General features: G+C 37.1%; 1 protein-coding gene across 2 annotated transcripts in view; it reads left to right on the top strand.

Annotated features, from left to right (window-relative positions):
• The first annotated feature begins 5,928 nt into the window (after positions 1 to 5,928).
• CDH12 (cadherin 12) overlaps positions 5,929 to 23,802 on the top strand; it is a 144,781-nt gene continuing 126,907 nt past the window's right edge. For both annotated transcript variants that reach the window (XM_086469073.1, XM_086469071.1), the window contains exon 1: positions 5,929 to 6,159. In XM_086469073.1, the coding sequence (XP_086325199.1) occupies positions 5,929 to 6,159 (231 nt within the window). The remainder of the gene's footprint in view (positions 6,160 to 23,802) is intronic.

Here is a 23,802-nt window from a genome sequence, read left to right as displayed (position 1 = left end):
AAATGCTTTAGCAGTTAATTTGAATAGATACTGATAGCATAGACATTTTTTTTCTGCTGTTGTATTTTCTTATTTCAAGATACTGCAGAGAAGCAATCTTAGATGGTCAGCTATTACAGCATATCCACAGTTATAGATCTTAGCTGTCTTTCCGTCTGACATGGATAAACCGTTTTACAGTACTGCCAAGTTTTTTCAAACCTCTTTATGGGTAGGAAGATGGTTGCTCTACATTAGCTGTTGTTTTACATAAGCAAAAGCGTTCTCTATGCTGATAGATTTATGATTATAGTGGCTGCAGAAATGTTCCCACCATTAGTGCATAATGGATACATTGTCAGTAAGCAATTTGCCTCCATTCACAAAGGTGCAATTATCAGCTTTGCTAGACTGAAGACACTTTTGAGCGCTTCATGGAGCTTTAGTGTTTCTTGTTTGTCTGCATGTGATAGCGCATCTGCAGCCTGATCCAAGTAGATGCTTCATACAAATCTGCACTAGTTTTGGCTGGGATAGAGTTAATTTTCTTCATAGTAGCTTTTATGGTGCTGTGTTTTCTATTTGTGATAGAAATGGTGTCGATAACAGGAGGATGTTTCAGCCATTGCTGAGCAGTGCTGACACAGAGCCAAGGCTTTTGCTGCTTCTCACCCCACCAGCGAGGAGGCTGGGGATGCACAAGAAGTTGGGAGGGGACACAGCCAGGACAGCTGACCCCAACTGACCAAGGGATATCCCACACCATATGATGTCATGTGCAGCGTATAAAGCTGGGGAGGGAGAAGGAGGAAAGGGCGAATGTTTATAGTTACGGCATTTGTCTTCCCAAGTTAACTGTTACGTGTGACGGAGCCCTGCTTTCCTGAAGATGGCTGAACACCTGCCTGCCGATGGGGAGGGGTGAATGAATTCTTTGTTTTGCTTTGCTTGTGCACGTGGCTTTTGCTTTCCCTATTAAAATGTCTTTATCTCAATACATGAGTTTTCTCACTTTTACCCTTCTGATTCTCTTCCCCATCCCACCGCAGGGGGAGTGAGCAAGCGGCTGGTGGGGCTGAGCTGCAGGCTGGGGTTACAGTTAACAACAAGATCAAAGATCAGAGTTTCTTTTCAAAGACTTCTCTAAATCAAGCCTTCTGTGCATGCTAGTGATTTCAGAGGATGTATGACTGTCTTCTGCAGAAGGGATAACCTTTGCTAAGATCGGTGAGGAGATTTGTGTCCACAGTGCCATGGCTCACTTTGATTAATGGTTATAGCTGCAGTAATGGCATGCATCAGTTTTGCTATCCCAAAAACATTCCTTTGCTCAGGCTGTTTAGATTAATGGCAGTATATTCCAGGTCAGTATCAAAATTCTTGCAGGAGCACCATTTATACTGTATTTTGTTATTCTCAATAAATAATCTTAGTAGTGATATTTAATTCTTCATTTGCATTTCGTGAGTTTCTAAACCTGCAGTTTTGGGGACAGAGTAAATAGGAACAAGATTTCTTAATTATCATGTTTTAACAGATTGTCCATGCTTGCTGCTAAGTCACTTAATTTTTTTTCAAACTGGGGAAATGAATAAATGTAATCTCAGTGTATAAAAGCATGTGTGTGTGTAAGTTCCAGGCTTTCCCTCTGTAGCTCTCTATGGGTTAATTAAGTCACGCATAACGGTACTTAAATCCGTACAAGATATTCTAAAGGAATTACTAGCAACAGCTAGTATTGAAAAAGCAAGATCTAAGAAAAATCTGGCCTTCTGTACTTTCATATAGTATGGGGAAGAGATGCACTGAGGGTGCCTGTCTGTGCACAACTCTTGCTAGAAAAGTATCTCTTTATGAGCATCAGAGGAAATAATTCCTTTTAAAAAAATAGGAAATGCAGTACTTTCCTTATGGCTGAATGTTCTGATTGGTTTACTAAATCCTTATCTCCTAGCACCATAGCTGTTTTCAGGGCAGAGGTATATAAGGGTGCTAGATTTAAATGTCTAATGAGCATATGTGGCATAAAAGCACCAAGACAGGTTTAGACATCCTGGCTGGAAGACTAACACATAACTTAAAACGAAAATGCAAAACTATAAACACACACTAAAAGAAATATCAGTCTTAGCCTTTGAATTGCTGTAGAACTTCTAGCTGTGTTATTAAATATATTCTATCAGGCCACTTCCACCAGGCTTCCTTCAAAGCCACCACTGAAATGCTGAGGAAGAAGAGGTGGCAGGAGAGAACCTCTGCCTCAGTTTCCTAGTGCTCAGGTGTTACACAGCAGCAAGCTGGAGTGGTTCCCTTGAGGGCCAAAGTACTGGACTATTTGCCTTCTAATTGCCGAGCTTTAAATTTAAAAAAAAAAGAAAATCCTTCATGGTGAACTCTTTTGCAGCTGATCAGGGTATCTGTGCTGCACTCCTGTACTGCAACACCTATTAGCCTCCCATTTATCTCTGACCCTTCCATTCATCAGCTTTTGGAAGGTGTAGGGAATGAAGCAAGCACTGGCATTGCTCTTTCTGGATTCTGCAGTCTGCATTCTGGAAGGCAGCACAGGAGACTGACAGAGAAGGGGTTAAAGTGCTCTGTGTTTTGTGCTTGGCTACTAACCTTCCAGCCAAGGGGGGTTGTTCTCCTTTCACTGAAGCCCTTCAATCTCTTTGCATTACTTTTGGTGCTGTATAACATTTTAAAAGCACCCTGACTGACAGACATGGCCGGAGGCAGAGCTCTGCTGGGAGAACTGTAGTGTACAGAGCCTCCTCAGCAAAGAGCAGTGGTATAGCAGTTAAATTGAATACAGTGTGATTTGGGGGTTGATGAAGCAGTACAGACTATCCCACCACTTTTTTATGTTGCTTATTTCTAGCTCCCATCTATGGCTGGGCAATTCAAAAGGATACTTTGAGTTCTTTGGTTTTCAGGGTTGATTTACTGTGTTTCATGGTTACTGTGATTTTGCCATAAAAACGAGGTGTGCACTTTGTGGATCAAGAGAGGCACAGGAGTTTGGAAGTCTTGGAACTGAATTATGGATGAACACAGTCTGAACCTGATGTTATATACCATTGAATGCGTTGAAGAGAGAAGGACAAAAAAATCATGTTGAACTGTTAAAAAAAAAAAGCTGCTAATAGAAATACATACCAAATATATTAGTATTGAGTGCAGTTCTCTAGTGTGGTAGGGTCCTGTCTTAAAGTTTCTTTGCTGGAATAAAATCCATAGAATACAAATGATGATGCAAGTGGAAAGTTTGTACCCATTGTACCTAAGAATATTTTGCTTTAGATGAAAAAAATTGACATGTCTTGAGCACAACTTAGAAAAACTTTTTTCTTTATTTTAGAAAGGATCCTGAACAGGTAGTTCTTCCCTCATTTTTAATCCTTTCTGAAGGTAGAATTAAAACACTCACGCTAGATACCATTTCACCACATTTTTTTACTTTCTTTATTATTAAGACCTGAAACATAGACTTTCTAATCAGAACAGAAAATCTTGCCCTAAATTTAGGATAAGAAGTGTAGTTATTTTTATACAGTGGGGTTTTTTTCCTTCTTCAAAACTTGTTAGGTTTTCTGGGCTCCCAGGTATAAATCCTTTCTATTTAGATACTTGAGCATGTACCTAACAAATAAGAATTTCTATGTTATTTATTGTTATGGATAGTAATAATATTATTCATAAGAAAAATATAACCCTTGGCAGTGTTTGAAAATGAAAAATATATGTGGTTAGGTACTTTATTGTTTCTCCTTTTCTGAGGTCCATATCATGTCATTGATTTTTAAGCAGAACTCTTTATTGATTTGGTAGAAACTTCTGCTTAAAAATCAATGACACAATATGGCCCTAACAAAGTGGTGAATTTCATAGTGATATAAATTGTATTTTTGTTTTTAAAATGTGAAATGCATCCATCTTAAATCCTGCAAGCAGTATTTCTTGTACCTGGCAACCAGCAGACCATAAAGCAGGCTGGCAATTCATTCCTTGATTGTAGGTCTTAATGAGACAAGATTATTAATTTATTCTTAAGTCTTCAATCCACAGTGGGATTTAAAATTTATTAGCATGGAACTGTGTTTTATGGAAATGTTAGTTGTCAGAAAACAACTTTGATTCACTTCTATTCAAGTTAGTGTAACATGCAGCCTGCCGGTCATCCACCCTTAATGAAGAAGAGCCATGGAAGGGAAAGTGTATTCCTTAAACAGCTGTCCTGAGCATTATGAAAGCGTGAGGGTTCAGTTTTAACACCTGAATCAGGGCTAGCATAGGCAATAGCTTCATGAAAGCCATTAAGCCATTCCCTCTATTTAAAAAAAGATCAATAGCTTGGAAGAGCAGAGAAAAATAAACACTAAAGTCTTCATGTTGCCTCAGTACTTACCCAGCTGCCCGCCTGAAAATGAATGTAGTTGTGGTGTTATTGTTTATTGTCCAGTTCTAAATTCTAGGATAGCTCCATTTGTTGTAGTATGGATTCCATAGATTTAGCAGTCTTCACCCTATCTTTATATCAGGGGCTGGGTCACAGCATTTTTAGGTGGTGTGAGTACTCATTTTCACCAGTTTTTATTGCTGCTGAATTTGGTGCAAAGTTGCAAATAACAGCTAGAGATACATTTTATTGAACTTGCTTCATATTCCATAATATTTAAATATTTACATCCCTAATTTTAAATATTTACATCCTTTAGCAATGTCAGTTTTTTAGGTGCAGACAATGAGTCAGTACATATCATAAATACAAAAAGAAAGCACCTCTGTTAATTATACTGTGGCTAGAAAATGCTGTATATTTGCTTATCTGTCTTTCTGTTAAAATGGTCTGTGCTGGTATAAACAGAGCAATGTGGGAACATAACAAATCCATTATGGGTTTTGATGGGCTTTTTTTTTCTTTGCTGATGGCATTTGGCTGCTACAAGGATCACCACAGTTTTAATTGTCACCTTGATGTGATAGTTCTGTCTCAGCTCTGTAGTTAGTTAGCACTGATTTATTTTTAATCCGTGTACCTGGCATTTGTCAGTATAAATGAGTATCACTGTCTTATCTTACTGACTTTGGTGGTGTTTCATTTTCTACACTGACTGGAGTTATACCATTTTCTCCATGTATCAGGACTGCATTTTTTAATGTAATTCACAGTAGTCCTGAAGAACAACACAGCTATCATTTTGATACAAGGCTTGTCATGAGAAGTGAATGTCAGTCATAGACTTCATATTGTGTGTTGGCAGCTTTGTGGTATTTAGCTGTATGTATTCCTTTTTTTTTTTTTTTTTTTATGGAATTCATACCTTGTCCAAGTCCACCCACAGACAGAAGGGGATGCTTCTGGCAGAGACAATAAGCAAAGGATTCCTGCTTTGGACAGTAAGATGGAAGAGTGGGTCCTCTCTTCTCTGGTATTTTCTGTGTAAATCCAGAATAAATATTTTTGACATCACTGATGGGTAGCAGTTTTGTCTGATAACTGGGTCATAAATCAAAGGCTATGGGCCTGTCCTCTGACAGACACAAAGGTAATGCTAAGCAGAGCAAGAATGAGCTATTCCTGTAATAACTGTACAATGTTCTAGAGCAGCTCAGTGCTACAATCAAAATAGCAATCTGTTTTAACACTGTGATCCCTAATCTTTATCTCTGTCTCTAGAAACTAACTAGGTGTGAGAATTTTGATGAACGCTTCAATGTAATTTTGTGTAATTTGATGTTGCCATGTAAATCTCTTTTATAGGTCCCTTTAGATGGAATTTAATGCGGCAAAAACCTTGTCATCAGAAGGATTAATGCCTGCATTAGCATTTCCGCAATAAAATCAGAAGCTAAGTGGTGGAGGCCACAGACACCTCAAACCTGGATTCCTCTGCTCTGCATTAAGTGCTGGAGTTTTTATTACTTGCTGTAGGGAAGCCATTGCCAATGCTTACAAGGAACTGCTTATCCCTGCTTCTCTGGGTCCTGTTTGATGGAGGTCTTCTAACGCCACTGCATCCACAACCACAACAGACTTTAGAAGCAGAGCCAAGAGAAAATGTTGTCCCGGGGCCAGGGAGGAGGTCATCTGCCCAGCGCGTCAGACGAGGCTGGGTGTGGAATCAGTTTTTTGTGCTGGAGGAGTACATGGGCTCTGAACCTCAGTATGTGGGAAAGGTAATTTTTTACTCTTTCTTTAGGAGTTGAAATGACACAGACAAATAGTAAAATATGCCATAAATGTTTACCTGTTTCTGGAGGGGCAAATCTTCTTCAACTGACAGTAGTTCTCTCTGTTCACCCTCTTCACCATTCAGCCTCTCATATAGCCTCTTTTGACATTATGATTTTTAGTGCATAAGTTTATAACTTTTACTTTCTAATTTTGTATGTTTGTCTTATGTCCTTATCCTTGGTTTTGGAATAAAATGAAAAAAAAAATGGGAGTTCTGAGATAAGTGCACAACTAACTTTAATTGAACCTACTGTAACAGCATACTTGATTTTTAGCAATGACTATCAGACTCATGTCAGAGAAAAGATTTAAACTAGAAATCTCTAGCCCAGATTATGCAGTCATTTCTGTGATCAGTATGGTTGTTGCTGCAAGACAGTTTTCATCTAACAAAGGTACCTGTTTTTTGCTCTATTATCTTATGGCTCAATATAATTTTCTTTTATTTGTGATTATTCAGAATGTTTTCAAGTATTTCTAATTGCTTCATAATTCAAACTCTTGCATTATAGCTTTTATACTCTATGCGCAGACATATACACTCACACATGCAGAGAATTTATGTGATTATCTCATTATATGACCACTGATTCTGTAATAAGGCATAAGTACCTTGATAACCAACTGTTCGAGGAGTGTGTCTGTGTGGGTGAATTTAGATAATAGCGTTTTCAGAAAGAAAACATGAAAACGAGACCTGAAAAAATAGTAGCACAGTATATGATTGGATGCTATGTATAATTTTCTGTTTAAGTAAAGGCCCTTACTCAATGAAAATAATAGGTCAGGGATTCATTTCCTAGTTCGCCAAATGCAGCTCTCCTAGACAATGAGGTTCGAATTCACCTACCATAAAAATGAAACATCCTGCATCAGTTTCTACTTTAATACCACATTTTTACTTTTTTTAAGCACTAAACCATATTAGTCAAAACAATTTACAAATCGGTATGTTTACATCACAAAGATAAAATAATGAGTTTGGTTTACACTCTGAAGAGAAGGGGGTCACATAATGAAAAATTGCATTTTTTTAATGTCCGATTGATACAAATTACACTTTCCCTAACATATATCTTTATTCTAGCTGCTCACTAAAGATGCAAATGAGGACTCTAGTCACATTTGATGCTGTAGCACAGGCAATGTGATTGTTGTGCTTTTTACTTCAGAAGACAGAGATGTTATTGCTGCACTACTGTAAATCATTAGTCTTTATTCCTTTATGTAAGATAGTCTGGGTAGTCAGAACTAATCTGCCAAAATAATATTAATTTTGCAATAAAATGGCTATTATCAATACATTTGAGTTTGAGCTTGTCAGCAACTTCAGAACTATTGGGATATTTACATTGAATAACACTTATCACATCACAGTTTTATCTGGTATGTTTTTAACTTAAGAATTTTTTGAACTGTTACAAGTTACAGAAAAGACTTTTCAAAAGTGATGAAAGATCTAATTGCGGTGAAGCACACGTAATAGTGATGTTTCTTGGTAGGATATCTATACCACTGTTACCTAATAAATAAAACAAGGAATGATCTTGGTGGTGAAAGACAAAATAAATTAGAGTGTTTAATTAGTACACCAGTAACATGAAATCTAAAAATCTGCTTCCAGAATAATGCAGTTCATTCCAAATGATCGGTTTTTTCAACTTACTTGCTAAGTGTCCTTTTGATGTTTCTTACAACTTACTTTATCTATATTAACTGTTTGCTTCAAAGCACTTGAAAAAAGAACCTGCTAGTTTTTGGGGAAGTTCTTTGCCTAATCTCTTAAAAAAATAATAATAATAATAATAATAAAAAAAACCCAACAAAAAACCCCCACAAAAAACCAAGAAGGAGGAAGGAGATGTTAGTGGTTTTCCCTTATTTTCCATAAAGCTCTCAAAGAAGGTAGAGCACTGAATGGGAGAAGTTCTTTAGAGAAATTGTGTTTTTAAGTCCAGATAGTGAAAGCCGTGCTTAATACAAATTCAGACCCGTGTCAACATACTGAAATACAGTCAACAGTGGCTAATCAATAACTTTAAATTTTATGTAATTTTTTAAAATCACAGAAAATTTTTAAGGTATGAAATTAATTGAATGATTGATTGATTTCAGAAATAAATCTGATTTATATCTACCACAATTTAGCTTTATTCCAAAATCAAATATTTTCAAAGTAATTATTTTTATACTACTACTGTGCTATATTTTAAAGTGATATTAAGTATATGATAAAGTGCAGAATATTTTGTGTGACCTAAAATCACAGGGTTTTTTATCTTCTTCCATCCATGATAGCCAGACACAATACAGTGACGTGTGCATTGGCATTTATATTACTTGTTATAGAACTGCTGCACTAATAATGTCACAGTAATTTATAAATAGCAGTTTAATGTGCCTATTAAATCATCTGACAATTTCACAAAATAGTTAGGGGTGACTAGTTAATTTTGGAATCCACCTGCAAGATAACACAGATTTACAGCAATAATGTCAGCTGTTATTGGCCAACACACTTAATTCCTTTTATGTCTGTTTTTAGAAGACTATCTCAAGAAGTGTCAGGTTGCAAATCAAAGTATAGTTTAGAAACTGATGGGGATAAGTCTAGCTCACAGTTAGAGATCTTGAAATAGCGCTTCATGTTGACACATTAAATGCATTTAATCTGAATATTAAATCAAAGTTTGGAAATCCTCTGCTTGCATAATATGGAAAAGCCGTAAAAATCCCTCAGATTACCAAACAAAAGACAGCCCCCCTCAGTAGAGATATATGTAAGCAGACCCAGGCTAAAAAGCAAAATTGGAATATGGTGTTGACATGTGACCTGTGAAAATTGAATGGATGTTGGAAGTCTTGCTGTAAAATAAGTCTTGCCCATGTACTTACTTTGCTGTCTTTTATGTTTTTTTTCCTGATACTGTGAAGCTCCAGAAGGTCAGGCAAAACAGTACGTCTGTGGATTAAGATAAAAAAGTTCATGATTCTTTTTTGTGCCAAAGCTCAGTCCTCACTGAATGGTGACAGAAATCATCAGAGTATCAGATCCTCAAGCATGGCCATGTCCCAGCACAGTTTATAACCACTAACTAAGGTAGCGGTCATAATTGCCCTTATGCAGGGATAGCTCAAGGGGTGCAATCCCTCCAGAACATGGTAAATCTTGCTGTAACCTTTCGTTGCCGTTGAATTTCAATAGTTACATGCAGAGACAGCATAATGAAATGAAAGTTCGAGAGAACAAAATAGGTGAGAACAGTATAGGTTCTTCATTATCAAGTTGATACTAACAAAAGACTTTAGTTGTTATACGCGTAGCAGGCTTCCATATATATATGTGTATCCTTGCATTGCTGGTTTGTAAATGCATCACATCTTTCTTGTGTTGTATGCCTGCACAGTTGCTCTTAGTGTAAGGGTTTCTGCTGGCTGTCCTGAAGCTTGCAGAGACAGGCATGTGGCAACTTTTACTGAACACAGACTGGGTTCATGGAAAAAGATTGCAAAGTCCTCTTTGAGGTAACGACAGTTTCTCTGCTGTTTTCCAGAATAATATTATCAGCTTGCCAGATACAATATTGCTAATAACCTATATGTTTTGCAACATTTTGCTCTTTAAACCCCTGTAACATTATACATGCTTACACACACAGAATCACAGAACGTTAGGGCTTGGAAGGGACCTCAAAAGATCATCTAGTCCAACCCCCCTGCCAGAGCAGGACCACCTAGAGCAGAACACACAGGAACGTGTCCAGGAGGGTTTTGAATGTCTCCAGAGAAGGAGACTCCACAGCCTCTCTGGGCAGCCTGTTCCAGTGCTCTGTCACTCTCACAGTGAAAAAGTTTTTTCTTATGTTAATGTGGAACCTCCTAAGCTCCAGCTTGCACCTGTGGCCGCTTGTCCTGTCATTGGACATCACTGAGAAGAGCCCAGCTCCATCCTCCTAACACTCGCCCTTTACGTATTTATAAACATTAATAAGGTCACCCCTCAGTCTCCTCTTCTCCAAGCTCAAGAGACCCAGATCCCTCAGCCTTTCATCATAAGGGAGATGTTCCACCCCCTGTGATCCATCTCTGTGGCTCTGCGCTGGACTCTTTCAAGCAGTTCCCTGTCCTTCTTGAACTGAGGGGCCCAGAGTGGGACACACTATTCCAGATGTGGTCTCACCAGGGCAGAGTAGAAGCGGAGGAGAACCTCCCTCGACCTGCTGACCACACCCCTTCTAATACACCCCAGGATGCCATTGGCCTTCTTGGCCACAAGGGCACATTGCTGGCTCATGGTCATCCTGCTGCCCACCAGGACCCCCAGGTCCCTTTCCCCTACGCTACTCTCTAACAGCTCAGTCCCCAATCTATACCAGTACATGGGGTTTTTCTTTCCCAGATGCAAGACTCTACACTTGCCCTTGTTTTCCTTAAATTTCTCCCCGCCCAACTCTCCAGTCTGTCCATGCCTCTCTGAATGGCAGCACAGCCTTCTGGTGTGTCAGCCACTCCTCCCAGTTTTGTGTTATCAGCAAACTTGCTGACAGTGCACTCTGTTGCCTCATCCAGGTCATTGATGAATATACTGAATAGTACTGATCCCAGTACTGACCCCTGAGGGACTCCACTGGGTACAGGCCTCCAACTAGACTCTGTCTCACTGACAACTCTCTGACTTCTTTCCTTCAACCAATTCACAATCCACCTCACTACCCGATTATCTAGACCACTCTTCCTCAATTTAGCTGTGATGATGCTGTGGGAGACGGTGTCAAATGCTTTACTGAAATCGAGATAAACCACAAACCACATCCACTGCACTGCCATCATCTATCCACCAGGTTATGTTTTCATAAAAGGATATCAGGTTGGTCAAACATGACTTCCCCTTGGTGAAGCCATGTTTACTGCTCCTAATGACCCTCTTATCCTTGATATGCCCAGAGACAGCACCGAGAATAAGTTGTTCCATCACTTTTCCAGGGATGGAGGTGAGGCTGACCGGTTAGTAGTTACTTGGGTCCTCCTTGCAAACTACTACCTATATGTTTTGTTATGAACTTGACCAGCTGAAAAATGTAATAGTAACAACTGCCCTATTGGCAGCACAGGGTGCATGGAACTATATAGTATTTTTCATCTGACTCAGTCCTGAGAAAGCCTTATCATCTTCAGAGGTTTCTACACATATCAAGGCAGAAACAGTGCTGATTTGGAGGAAGCAGAGCTCTGTGTCTGTGGCCAGAACAGCGTGCTTTTCTGAAACCTCATAATTTATCCTCTGTGCCTGAAATATGAGCATAGAATTCATTTATACATTTGATAGTGGATAGTTTTTAATATAATGAAATTAATGTTGACCACCTTCCGTCAGGCTTAAACCAGCACCTCTTTCTGAATGCACACTCAGATTTTACAGTTATTTTCCCTCAGGTGAGTGTCTGGATGACAGGGCAGTCTGTGAAGGAAATTTTGCACCGCTTGTGCAGAATCTGTTCTCAGACAAACAAACTTACAGTGCTGTGGCTATCATTTTGGTGTTATTAACAAGAACTGAGTTAACTTGAAAGAAAAAATTGAAAGAAAAAAAATGCATGTAGTGAATTGCTGGTGAAAAAGCTAACTGCCCTTTGAAGAAAAAGAAAAAGCTTCAGTCTCTTCATAACTGTACCCTGAGTAATCTGAATTTTTAAAAATATTATGTTTCTACTAAATTTCTGCTGAGAGGGTCACAATAGCATTTAATTTAAAACAGTCATAAGGGGTTTTCCTAGCTTTTCAAACTCTATGCCCACAACTGAAGTAACAATATTAGAGAGAGACCTGTATATATTTCCATGAGACACTTGCACACTGCCATCTTCAAGGAGATGAGAGTTGTTTCAGGGACCGCTGCTAGTAATGTGTTAATTGAGTCCTATGATGCAGGACATCACAGTTACTGATTTCTGGAGGGTTTTAATATGAAAGATCTTCCAAATAGTATTTACAAGAATGAGCTTGTTCAGTAAATCTTTAACACACAGGAATTCATATACCCACCTCTGTCTGCAAACATCACAATGAAATTCTTGTTGGGGCTTAGGGTCCTTAGACGATAATTTAAAGTGTGATCAGGCATGATCACATTAGCCTGGCTTACTGAACTGACTGGCTGAGTTTATACCATGCGCATTGCATTGTCACAATTTATAACAGATGAGAAAATGATGAGGAGAAATGAAATAGTAAAAAAAAGTGTAAGAGGAATCAGAACTGGGGGCAGAACTCCAGACTTCTTATCTTGCTTTGTTAGGCTGGGACCTTTGTCTCTCTTGATTATGTCTGGCTGGTGAAAAAAGTGATGACTTTAAAAGCTTTGCATCCTGTATATTGCAAAAAGTATGTAAGACACAAAGGAATTTTTACAGCTGCATGTGAAAATATGTCAAGGAGGTGGAACCATGGAAACACAAAACCCCTGTGAGCAAGTCAGACTTGCATTTAATGTTTATTTTTGCAAGCTTATCTTTTTACAAGGTGTATAAAGACCAAGTTTTATCATCACGTGGTAGAGATGAGCAACTTAGAACAGAACGTTTCTTATTGATCAAGTGGCTTCACTTGTTTATTGATTTACTTAGGTAGCTCATAGCAGAAAAATTAGAAGGAAAATACTGATAGTAGCAAGACCATTTGCCTGTGGTCCTTGCATTCATGAAAATTATATGAGGTATTTGGAGATGAAACAAAGGTGAGAACTGTATTTTCATTGATTCAATGAGGGACGAGAAAGAGTGAGCTCAGGATGAAGAGAGATCAAAATGAAAAGGAAATGTCAGGTTCTTGAGCTATAACCCCCATTTTAGGGTGTGTAAAAAGTTGTGGTCATTGTTCTGGGCTGCTAAGGAGATCACAAATTGAAACAGTTAAAGCTCTAAAACTCAGCAGGCTGAATTGCCTGAGAATTCAGTGGTGAGAGTAGGAGTCTGAAAGCCTGTAGAGATGGTCCTGTTAGCACGAAGTCTCTGGCTCTCACAACCTCTGAACGCAGCTGAGTGGATAGTGCTGATGGTGCTAGCATGTGTCTGAAGCTTATGTTGTCAAAACAGATAGAGAAATACAAATGAGCTTGTAGAAATGAAACTGCTAAGGAAAAGCCTTATATCTATTGTAGTTTTATCTGGAATGTTTTTGTATAAATGGCTTCACCTGGGCAGGAAACTAATTTGAATCAGGACACACATGAAAGGACAGTTTAAAAAAAAAGATTTATAAAATGTTTTGAAGGACTTGGAGTGGATGGATGAACCAAAACAATCTCCTTTTTTAATCCCAGTGAATTTGAAGAATTTAAATTTGTTTAATCTAAATCTGGAGTTTGGCTGAGGACAGCTGACTCACTTGGCAGCCTTGGATATAGTATTTCTGATACTCAGATCAGACACATGCATGTATTATGTATGTTAGCAACTCAAAACTGAATTTATACGTAGTGAAACATTAGATCATCTTGTACAATTGAACTGAAGGAGAAACGAGTTGAGATCATGAGATCTCCTTTCCGGAACAGCATCAGAATGCCAAGTAAGAAATTAAATGGAATTCACCAGACAGCAACATGTGGAAAAGTATTAAATACCTGTAGCCATTCGTGTTTCTGGGTGACAATGTGTAAACCAAAGTAACAAGGAGATTTGGAAATGGAATAAAAGTTGTGGTTGCTGCAAGATGTGAAGTGTTCAAAAACAAGGTGATAGCATAATACCTCACTTAAACACACTACAAAAATATAAAATCTCAGTAGGAAAAGTCAAGTTATAGAAATATTAATGAAAGAATTGCTAAGTATCTCTATAGGAGACTAGTTTAAAGCTCAGTATTTCATATCTGTGAGGCAGGTTGTTTTTTTCAAAATCTGGACTTTCTTCGTTTCTTTTCCTCATTTTGGAGGGAAGCTGATTTGGTATAAAAACACTATTTGCAAAAAAAAGTTAGGACAACAAGTTTCAGAAATTAATTTTGTAAAATTTGTTTCATAAATCCACTTAAAATTTAAAAAATTGATGTTAAAATGTGAATATTTACATCATTTAAATTAATTGTTTTAATAAAATGCACAGAATTATTTACAGTTGATGAAAACATAACAGGAAAAATCACCACTGAAATTCAAAAACAATGTATGAGTATAAAACAAATTTTGTTAACAAAATTCAAACTGAATTTTTTTTTCAAATAAAAGACTACATATCCTGAAACAAAAACATTTTCCTAGCAAGAATCAGTCAACTATTAATTAAGCATGCTCTTCAAGAAAAAGATAGAAAATTTTCCAATCAAGTGTCCAGCAGCAACCTATAGGAAAAGCTAAAGAGTTAGAAGATTATCCCATTTTCAGCCACTGCAGTTAATATCCTTGTATGTAAGTCATAAACAGAAATGAAGTCTTGTTAGTTGCTTCAGTTACATCAAGCAGCGTTTGTGAGTCAGGGCCCTGAGAGTCTCTTCACAGCAGATGTCTTAAGGTGCAAGACCCACTGTGCTTCTGAAGTATATATATCTATCAAACCACGATTTGTAACTTATCTGATATGGAAAGAATGTACTGACATCCACTCTGCTGCAAAAGCTACAACTGCTGTGCTCCTTACAGAGGGTTTGTTACATAGCCAATTAAATTCTGAACAGCGGACTCAGCTTAGAGTTAACTTTGAACTCCGCAGCTTCTCTTCTGATTTGAAATAGACCTTGTGTACACAAAAACTTTCTTACATTTTATGCGTGTATTGGTGGAAGTCTAATGAAAGGAACTGTTTTTTGTAAGTGGTCGTTGTATTTGCTACTAGTAGTTTGTATGTAAAACAGATTAGATTACATTTTTTCCATCTGGAAAAAACCCCAACATGAATGAAAGGTCAGAAAAGGTCTTAAAGAGAAGTGCAATGTGACAAGACTAAAACTGAGGAAATAATATTACATAACAAAAATCAAATATTTTTCAGGTGTCCCAATAGTGGAAAATATTTTTGTTATAGGAACACTATAGCCTAGTTTTCTCTCTGTTGCCATTTGTTCCTGAACATTTATTCAAACTAAATATAGATCATAAAATCCCAAATAATCCAATCATGTTGTAGAGTCATTTGCAAACCAGACATTATGCTTTTTCTAAGGGTAGAAGATGATCCGAAGCATAAAAACAATCTAGTTGAAAATTGCCCTTTTCTTTCCAGGATTATTTTTAAACTCTGATAAATTCCTTGGTTTAGTTCACTCTGTGGTACCAGAAGCATGTGTTCTATGGCCACTGCAGGCAGTGATATATATGTTACAGTGCTGTACAGGAAAGAGAGGATGACTAAGGAGGAAGGCACTTAAGTCAACACTTGGGGTTGGCATTTCCCTCCTCCACCCAGGCTGGAGGCTAATATCTCATGGAAGGTGAAAAAGGGAGGAGAAGAGCTGAAAGACATAACAATGAGTGAAGAAAATGTCCAGGAGCATTGACACAGGCTGAAAGTAAACCTAATATATTTTTTAATTTTTAGTTACTACCTTAAATTTAATTTTCTTCTAGAGAACGTTTTGTTTCATAAATACCTGTAAGAAAAAAACCCACCCTGTTGATTCTTGCTGCACTATGAAATATAAAAAGGCTAGGAGAAAAACAGGTTAAAATAGAACAGATGGAATAAAATTTAGATAAATACTCAAGAAGATGGTGAGAGAGAGAAATTGTAGCAATAGAGGTGTAGCTAGACAGTAATGGAGGCAGGATCCTGATCCTTTTAGACTCCTGCCACTGCAGCAGGGAAGCAGGATTGCAAAGGATGCGTCATGCATGACATCACAGTATGCTGCACTAACATTTTCCATCAGCTTGTTAAACGATGGCATTTTTCTTCCTCTAGGTTCACATACCTGTACTTCATTGTATTCTGAAATTATTGGCTCCGGTGATGGTAGCCAGATGTAATGGATTGAGCCATGAACACTGTTAGCTTAAACAGTAAAAAATGCTTCAGAAGTACAATGAGTTTTATCTAAGCAGCTGTGTGCAGTAGTTGTATTTACAAGAGAAAATAGTGTGTGTAGAGAACAAAGCCAGGAAAAACCTCCTGTCTTCTAGCACCCACTTTAATTACAGAGATTATTTCCTTGTGTACATTGTATTTTAACTGTCAGTCCCTAAACATGTAAGCTGGAGTTATTATTGATAGCGTTGAACCAGTGCCATTATGACCTTGCTACTGCTTGCCAATAAAATAGATGGTCAGTAACAGATGGATTATTCACTCCTAGTGTCATGAAAATACTTCACTGATCACTGAAAAAAATATTACTATGTTGCATCCTGGGCACTATTGTGCTATATTCAGTAGCAGTAAGTGTTTAGGCTGGGGCCTATGTTGTTTAACATGATCATAAATGATCTGGGAAAGGGTGTGAATATCCAGGTGACAGTTTGCTGTTTGTACTAAACTATTCAAGTTCATAAAGACAAAGGCTGAATGGGAAAAATGGGGAAAGGACCTTATGAAACAGAAAGTAAGAGACTAAATTTAATATGAAGTGATACATACTGGGAGAGGAGGGGAATAATTCTAACTTCATTAATAGGATGTTGTGCTCTGAGGAAAGCATAATCTCTCTCAAATGACATCTTGTTTTATAATAGCTGTGCACATACTTGCTCAGTGTGCGGTGAGTGCCAAAAAAGCAAATGGGATTTTAAAAATTCTTAGCAGCAGCAGAAGAAAATAAATGTCATTAACACAGCTTTGTATCTAAATTTCTGGTGAGCCTATATCTTCCATGCTGTGTATTATTTATCTCTGGTCTCAAAGAGGACTTGTATCCGAAAGAACTGGGAAAAACACAGAGAAGGATATGAAGGCAAATCAGTATCTTTGGACTGACTCCTTGGTGAGGAATGGCTGAGTAAAATGGGTTTCTGCAGCCTGGAGAAGAGACAAATAGGAGGAGATATGGTAAGTCTCCATAATATCTAGAACAGATCGGTGAGGCTGAAGGGGGAGAAATCCCTCCTTCACCAATTCAAGATGAGGGCCATCAAATGAAGCCAACAGGTGGCACATTCAGAGCAAAGGAAAGGAAGTGATTCTTTTAACTGAAGGCTAGTAACTAGAGTCACAAATTACTGGAGGCTTGGAAATTATGTGGTGAGCTATGCTTTCTCTAACCTCGTGCTTTTCTCCAGGTACTCACTTTTGGCCTTTTCCAGAGACAGAGTTCTGGGTTGGAGGCCACTTTTACACAATGCAGCACACCGTTCTTCTGTGGGGACTGTTGATTGTAAGAGGTGTTCTCCTCCACCAAAGAGAGAATAATGAGAAGTGTTTATATTGGTCTTGTCCCCAAAAGTGACTCATTTAACTTTGTTGAGAGTTGTTTGGACTGTTTGATGGGCAGGAACATGATCAAGAAACAATTGAGTTCTAAACAGAAAAAAATATCTCCTTAAATTTTTTTTCTCCTAGTGAAATTATAAACATTACTACTTATATGTAAAATGCGAACATCTGTAGCATTTCATGGACTAATTGTTTAGTGAATGCACCTATAATATTAAATTCAAGTTTGCAGTACTGCAGGTCAGCTTCCTAATGTAATGGTGAGAAAAACATCCACTTTGTGATATTGTTGCAATTTTCCGTGCCTTTCAAGATCTTGTACTATCTACTATTTCACACTGTTTCTTTAGTTTTCTAGTCCATGTAGCTGGCAGAGGATCTTCCTTAAATAGCGCTGAGCCTGCTCAGGCCCCCTACAAGCCCCTCTCAGAGCATCCCTTAACTCTAAAGTTGGCCTAAGAGCTGAACACCTACATGTGTGGCTGTGGCTATACTAGCTCTCCTGAGCTTGTACTGCAGCCTGCACACTCGGTTTTCCACGATGCCTGGGTGATTCTCTCTCTGCCTCCAGGCAAGAGGGAACCAGTGCAATCTGTGCTCTGGCCAACTTGGGAATGGTAGGGGACTCGATCAATTGCAATGAAACCACCCAAGCAAGCTCATCATCTACATGCAGCACGAAGGTGACAGCCTTTGAACTGCAGTGGTACCTGCACTCAAGTGCAAACTCAAACATGGCTGCAAAAGACAGACAGATACAAAGTGCAAATTTCCTATATGTCTTTTTGCTGTGATGTTTTTATCTTTTTATACAAATCTTACACCATTCTTAGAAAATGCAGTAGATCATTTAAAACATACTTTGCAATATGCTTCATGAAAATGAAATAACCTCTTAAAGTGGATGAGTTGAAATCATGTCATGTTACTCTGACTGCCTGATAAGCTGAAAAGCAAAAGGTAAGAGAAAGGAAGCTTTTGTTATACGTTCTGCTTTACTTCTGTGGAAGTTCTTGTTTGTCGTGCAAACTCAAAAACTTTCAAAGTTCTTTATATGTTTCCATACAGTCTTTATATGCAAAATAAATACCAAATAAATTGAAGCAGAGTAGATGGTTTATGTGCCAGTTGAATAAGAATTTAGGCCTGTCAAGAATGTGTACACCAGCCTTTTGATTTCTCTTTACTTCTCTGGATCTTCAAAAGTGCTCTTCTGGTGCTTAGTTCCACTTGCCCTTTAAAGAAGGTTAAGGTGAAGCAAGATGAGAGAGAATTTTCTGTTCCAATACCTTAGAAGATAACGTCAATAAATGTGTTTTAATTAGTAAAGCCTTTTTTCCCTGTGACTATGTCAGTGAGCAAACCATAGTGCCTGTTGACGCCATTCAGCAGAGGTTGTTCTATTCAAACTTTTCTGGTGTCATTGCTTTTCAGAAGTGATATCCAAGCAAGATGTTGATCATAGCTCTTGGTGTTGATGTAGAATTACTCTGTTGAATAGAGTACATTTTTTTACTGTTTCATAATGCAGGAACCAAAGACATTTTCTTCAGGGTGTCAAAATACAAGTTTGGATAGTTGAGAAGAGTTATTGTGTCAAAAAACATCAGCCTATAGATATTTATGTATTATGGTGTATGTGAATTAAGGATTACATTTTTAAGTGTTGCAGGGCAGTCTATTTACTCTAACAATATGTTTTTTCTGTTGTGAGAACTGAAGCATAAAGTGTCAAGCAGCAAGCCAAGAAAAAAAAAACCCTTATTGAACTTGTTAGTGCAACGTTTATCTTCTAGAATCTGAGAGCACTTTTTCAGCACCATCATATAAGCCAGTTGATAGCTCCTGCTTGTCAAATACGGCTATATCAGCCCAACAGCAGGTAACTGCTTCTAGTTTAACCCTAATTGATGCCAGTAGTAGAGTCCAAGAAAAAAAAAATCAATGAGTGTTTGCGGAATCAGGAGATTCCCACGTAAGCTTGATGAATTCTGGCAGACAGTATTTATACAGTTTAAGAACTGTAATAAAGATGCTGAAAACTTGACACACTGACCAGTTTTACTGAGAATTTCTTTTCAGTAAAGGTATGTCTTACTGTGGTATTTTTTAAAAGTACAGTACTTACTGCTTTTGAGTAATTTCTATGCTGATAGACTAGTTCAGTATTATTGAAAAGTTAAAGGGCAATTATGCGCTTGTTATCTATGTTAGAAACAATAATTTTGGCTTTTTTGTATAGCAAAACACAGAACCAAAAATAAGTTCTTCTTTCATGTGGAATACAAACAAGTTTGTTTTACTGTATTACCATTTTGACATGTTCATTGCAATGCTTCATTTGTCACATCTGAAAACTATTGTAAGGCCTGGTTCTGACGAGTGGCATCATTCCTTCTTCGGCAAGCTGAGTGTAAAATTCTGCCAGATGAGCCTGTTGGCAACTATAGCACAATTTTATTACCTAGGGTAGTAAAATTAGATATGTTGTCAATTAAAAAAAAATAATGAATGTGCAACCTATTCTTTTGTTTTGTAGGAACTTTTTTTTTTTTTAAGGAATTGTAATTGAACCTACAAAAAAATGAATTGTTCTGTCCTCTAAACTTACTACCATCTCTATAAAGTACTGTGATTCAGAGAGGTGCTCTTATGGGCCTTGTCACTAAGGCATCTGAACATTGCAATGATTATCCTTGCAGTGGCTCTGTGAGGCAACAAAGTATTAGCTCTCTTCTGTAAGTAGGGCGTTGAAGCACAGGAAAGACTGAATTACTTGTCAAAGTAATAATCAAAATTGTATTGAAACCCTAGAGATTAGAAAGTCCATTCTTCTGATTTTTTTATTATTTTTACATGTGTTTTTTTAATATAAATAGTGGTCTACAGTTAGATATTGTCTGAATTGATAAGTAGGGAGTTCTGTCTGTGCTGAAGAACACAGTAACTGAGAGCTGGGCAGATCTGCTTACCTGGAAATGAAATAAAGGATTGCTGATTAAATTTCTCTACATCCAGCCACTGCAATGCTGTTTAGATTAAATAGTTAGCTTCCAAGTCCATTCCTAGTCTTGACATTAACTATGTCAAATTTGTAAGTGCAAGGTGAAGTAAGCTTAAGGGAAAGAGGGAAGGGGAGAAGAGGACAATGCTGTCAATTCCTTGCTAGCCCACTGTGTTCATGGATCATCAGACTAGATGACAAAATTATTAAAATAACAGAAAAAACAGGCAATGAAAAATATTGTGCTTGTAATAATCTAGCTGTGTTGTGTTTTATGCTTCTTCGCTCGTTATTAACATGTTTCTTTGGGGAGCCCAGCCCCAGAGACTGATTCTGAAGTAATGGCTTCCTCGATGTATTAAATAATTCTGACAGGCTGCTCATTTTCTTTAATTATCTCCAAGTATCAGTGGTTAAAAACTTGTAAAAAATAATGGTATAAGCTATTAGCCTATTGGCATTACTTTTTCTATAGGCTGTACAAGATCGTAAGAAATGTGTACTGAGTTTGATCACATTTTATGCATTATACAGATAATTTTGTGTGGTTTGGGGGGAAAAAAAGGCTGCAACTCCTTTACCTAATATCCACAAGAGAGGAACCAAAGATTCTGTCATTCTGTGTGTTTGTGTGCGTTCTATTGCCATGTTTGTTAATTATGGACAGTTGGTATGGTATAAGTTAGATAAATAGGCAGATGTTATTTGCCTCAGTAGTTTATCTCCAGTGTTACTTTCCAGCTCAAACTGCAGGAAAAAAAGTAAGTTACAAAAATAAATACAGGAGTTTGCAAAGCCATTGATATTGTATCAGTATCACGTATATAAATAACTGAAAGTCCTTTATATTCACGGGTGTCATAAACTAAAGGACAAGGTAAACAAGGGCCTAAAACAATGCCTAAAAAGGTAATGATGATATTTGTCTAAATGCTGTCAATACCACTCCCATTTTGACAGGGTTTATTAACAAAAACCCTTTTCAGAAAATTGATCTTCAGATCAGGGATTTTAAAGTAAATTTTCATTTTTTTTTTTCTGTTAAATTCCAGTTCACATTATGCCACCACTAATATTATAACCAGATGATGAGAACTATATATCTTTACTTAAATTGCCTTTGTTTACAGTGTGAGCATAAACTAAAGCCCACTTCCATTTTGAGCTGTGTCCAAAAAATAAATTGGACTTTTCCTAAAAAATTCTTTTCAATTCTCTTAAAATAAATATTGGAGTCCTGATAGTGTTTCAGAATTGTGGTATTTGTGCATTACCAGCTGGCAAATCACCATAAGGGCTTTCGTTCCGATCTAAAGTGAACTTTTGAGGCAAATGTCTTGATCATTCAGACTTACTGTACTTTTGTTCACATCAGAAGAGGTCTTGGAGAGTACAAACTAGATTACTTCTGACTAAAAATAAGTCGAGAGGATGCACTACATGATTTGGCACTTAGACCATTGAAATAGATGAGATCTCGTCCACAGCAAAAAAGAACCCTGAGGTTCATTTATGGTGGTCACTGTTATTCAGCATCAGCTGCTTCGTTCTACAGATCCACTCTTACTGATTCACATTACTTGCTAACATAGGTACAGCTGATGTCTAACAAAAAATAGATATGAAGAAACTACCCAAGGCTAAGTGAATGCTGACATGTTTAGTCAGCCCTCTTTCCATAATCTTTAGTTAAATTTTCCAGTCCTTTTAAGAAGAGCTAGTGAACAAAAGTGATTTATACAGTTAAGTGTCCAAAGGTGAGGAAGAAATTATGCAGAACAGTAGTAGAAAATAGGAGAGTATGATCTCAGTTTTGGAGTAGCTCTTTGTGATATTTACATTTATACAATTTATATGCATAAATATGTCATGCTTTCATGCTTGTAATGTACACCTCTCATAGCCTACAATCCCTGAAAAGTCTAGGTACTAGAAAATAAGTCTACACGGTTTGCACAAAATCAGAGCAGAGACAAGCTCTTGAGTTAGAAGAAATGAGCTACAGAGGCAAGAGAAGTGCCTGGGCAAAAATTTCCATGTCTTGCTCATGTGTATATCCTGCTGTGCTATTGAATCACTTTTTAAACAAGCAACCTCCAAGTCATGTTCATGGAGTCTAGTATATATGCAAGTGTATGTATGTATGTATACATGTATATATTCACAAAAATGTCTATGATCTGCGTGTGAGGTCTACAGGGGGACTACAGGTACAAAATAAAACCTGAGTAAAAGTTATATTTATGCCTTCTTTTTTGGTTAATTCTCTGTCTTATTTGTGTTAAAGTATGTTCAGCCATTGCTTTTTTCAATGTGAAAAAAACATACAAAGAACAGTAGAAATGGTAAGACAGATCAAATTTATGTTGAAGTCAGTTTTCCATTTTAATAAATTTTGACTTGATCCTAATTGATAAAAGAATGAATGAAACAGGCAATGCAAAGTTATAAGAATCATGACAGAGAAAGGAAGAATTATTTGCTCATGTATTTTGTTTAGGAAATATAGTCTATACTGCAATAATGAAGGATAATGTGAAGTCTAGTCAATTATTTTTTTTAATGGAAAGAAGATTAGAATAGTCCAAAGCGACACTGAATTTTTCAAGAGAAAAATTTTGGTGTGAAGAAAGGGTAAAAAGAGTTATGAAGGACAGAATTAATTTTCCAAATGTTGGTTTATGCTCTTAACAGTAAATTTATTCCTGTGAAGGCCATTACTTTCTCCTGAATATGTGCTCATGAAAATATTCACTGTAATTTTTTCTAAACTTCAAAAATTAATATTTCAAAACTTTTTATATAAGAAAGAGATGAGAAAGGATGCATATATTATTCACAATCTGTGATAGAGAAATCTTGTATGTGGAATGAAGTCTAAAATGCCATCTGTTTTTTCCTTCAAGATTCTTACAAAATGCATATTTTTAAAATATTTGGCTATGTAAGATTAATTTGGCCTTTCTTTTGGAAATATTTCCTAGCTGTTTTGCAACATCCATTAGTAATGCATATGATTTACATGTTTGATCATATGCTTTTTTTTTCTTCTTCTTCTTCTTCTTTTTATCTTTTTTTTTTTTTTCTTTTTTCTCTCCTATGTCTCACCAGGAAAAAATTACTCTAAAATAAGCATGTGGAAAACATATGGCTGTATGTTTGTGTGTGTAAAACCAGCAGCTGGAGAAACTTCATTTGATTATTTACTTTTCTGCTGATAAATG

The sequence above is a fragment of the Leptosomus discolor genome, chromosome 8, assembly GCF_034619465.1.
Source record: "Leptosomus discolor isolate bLepDis1 chromosome 8, bLepDis1.hap2, whole genome shotgun sequence".
In the NCBI taxonomy this organism is placed as follows: Eukaryota; Metazoa; Chordata; class Aves; order Leptosomiformes; family Leptosomidae; genus Leptosomus; species Leptosomus discolor.
Note: the sequence above shows the minus strand (reverse complement) of the source record. Positions and strands in the feature narration are given on the sequence as shown.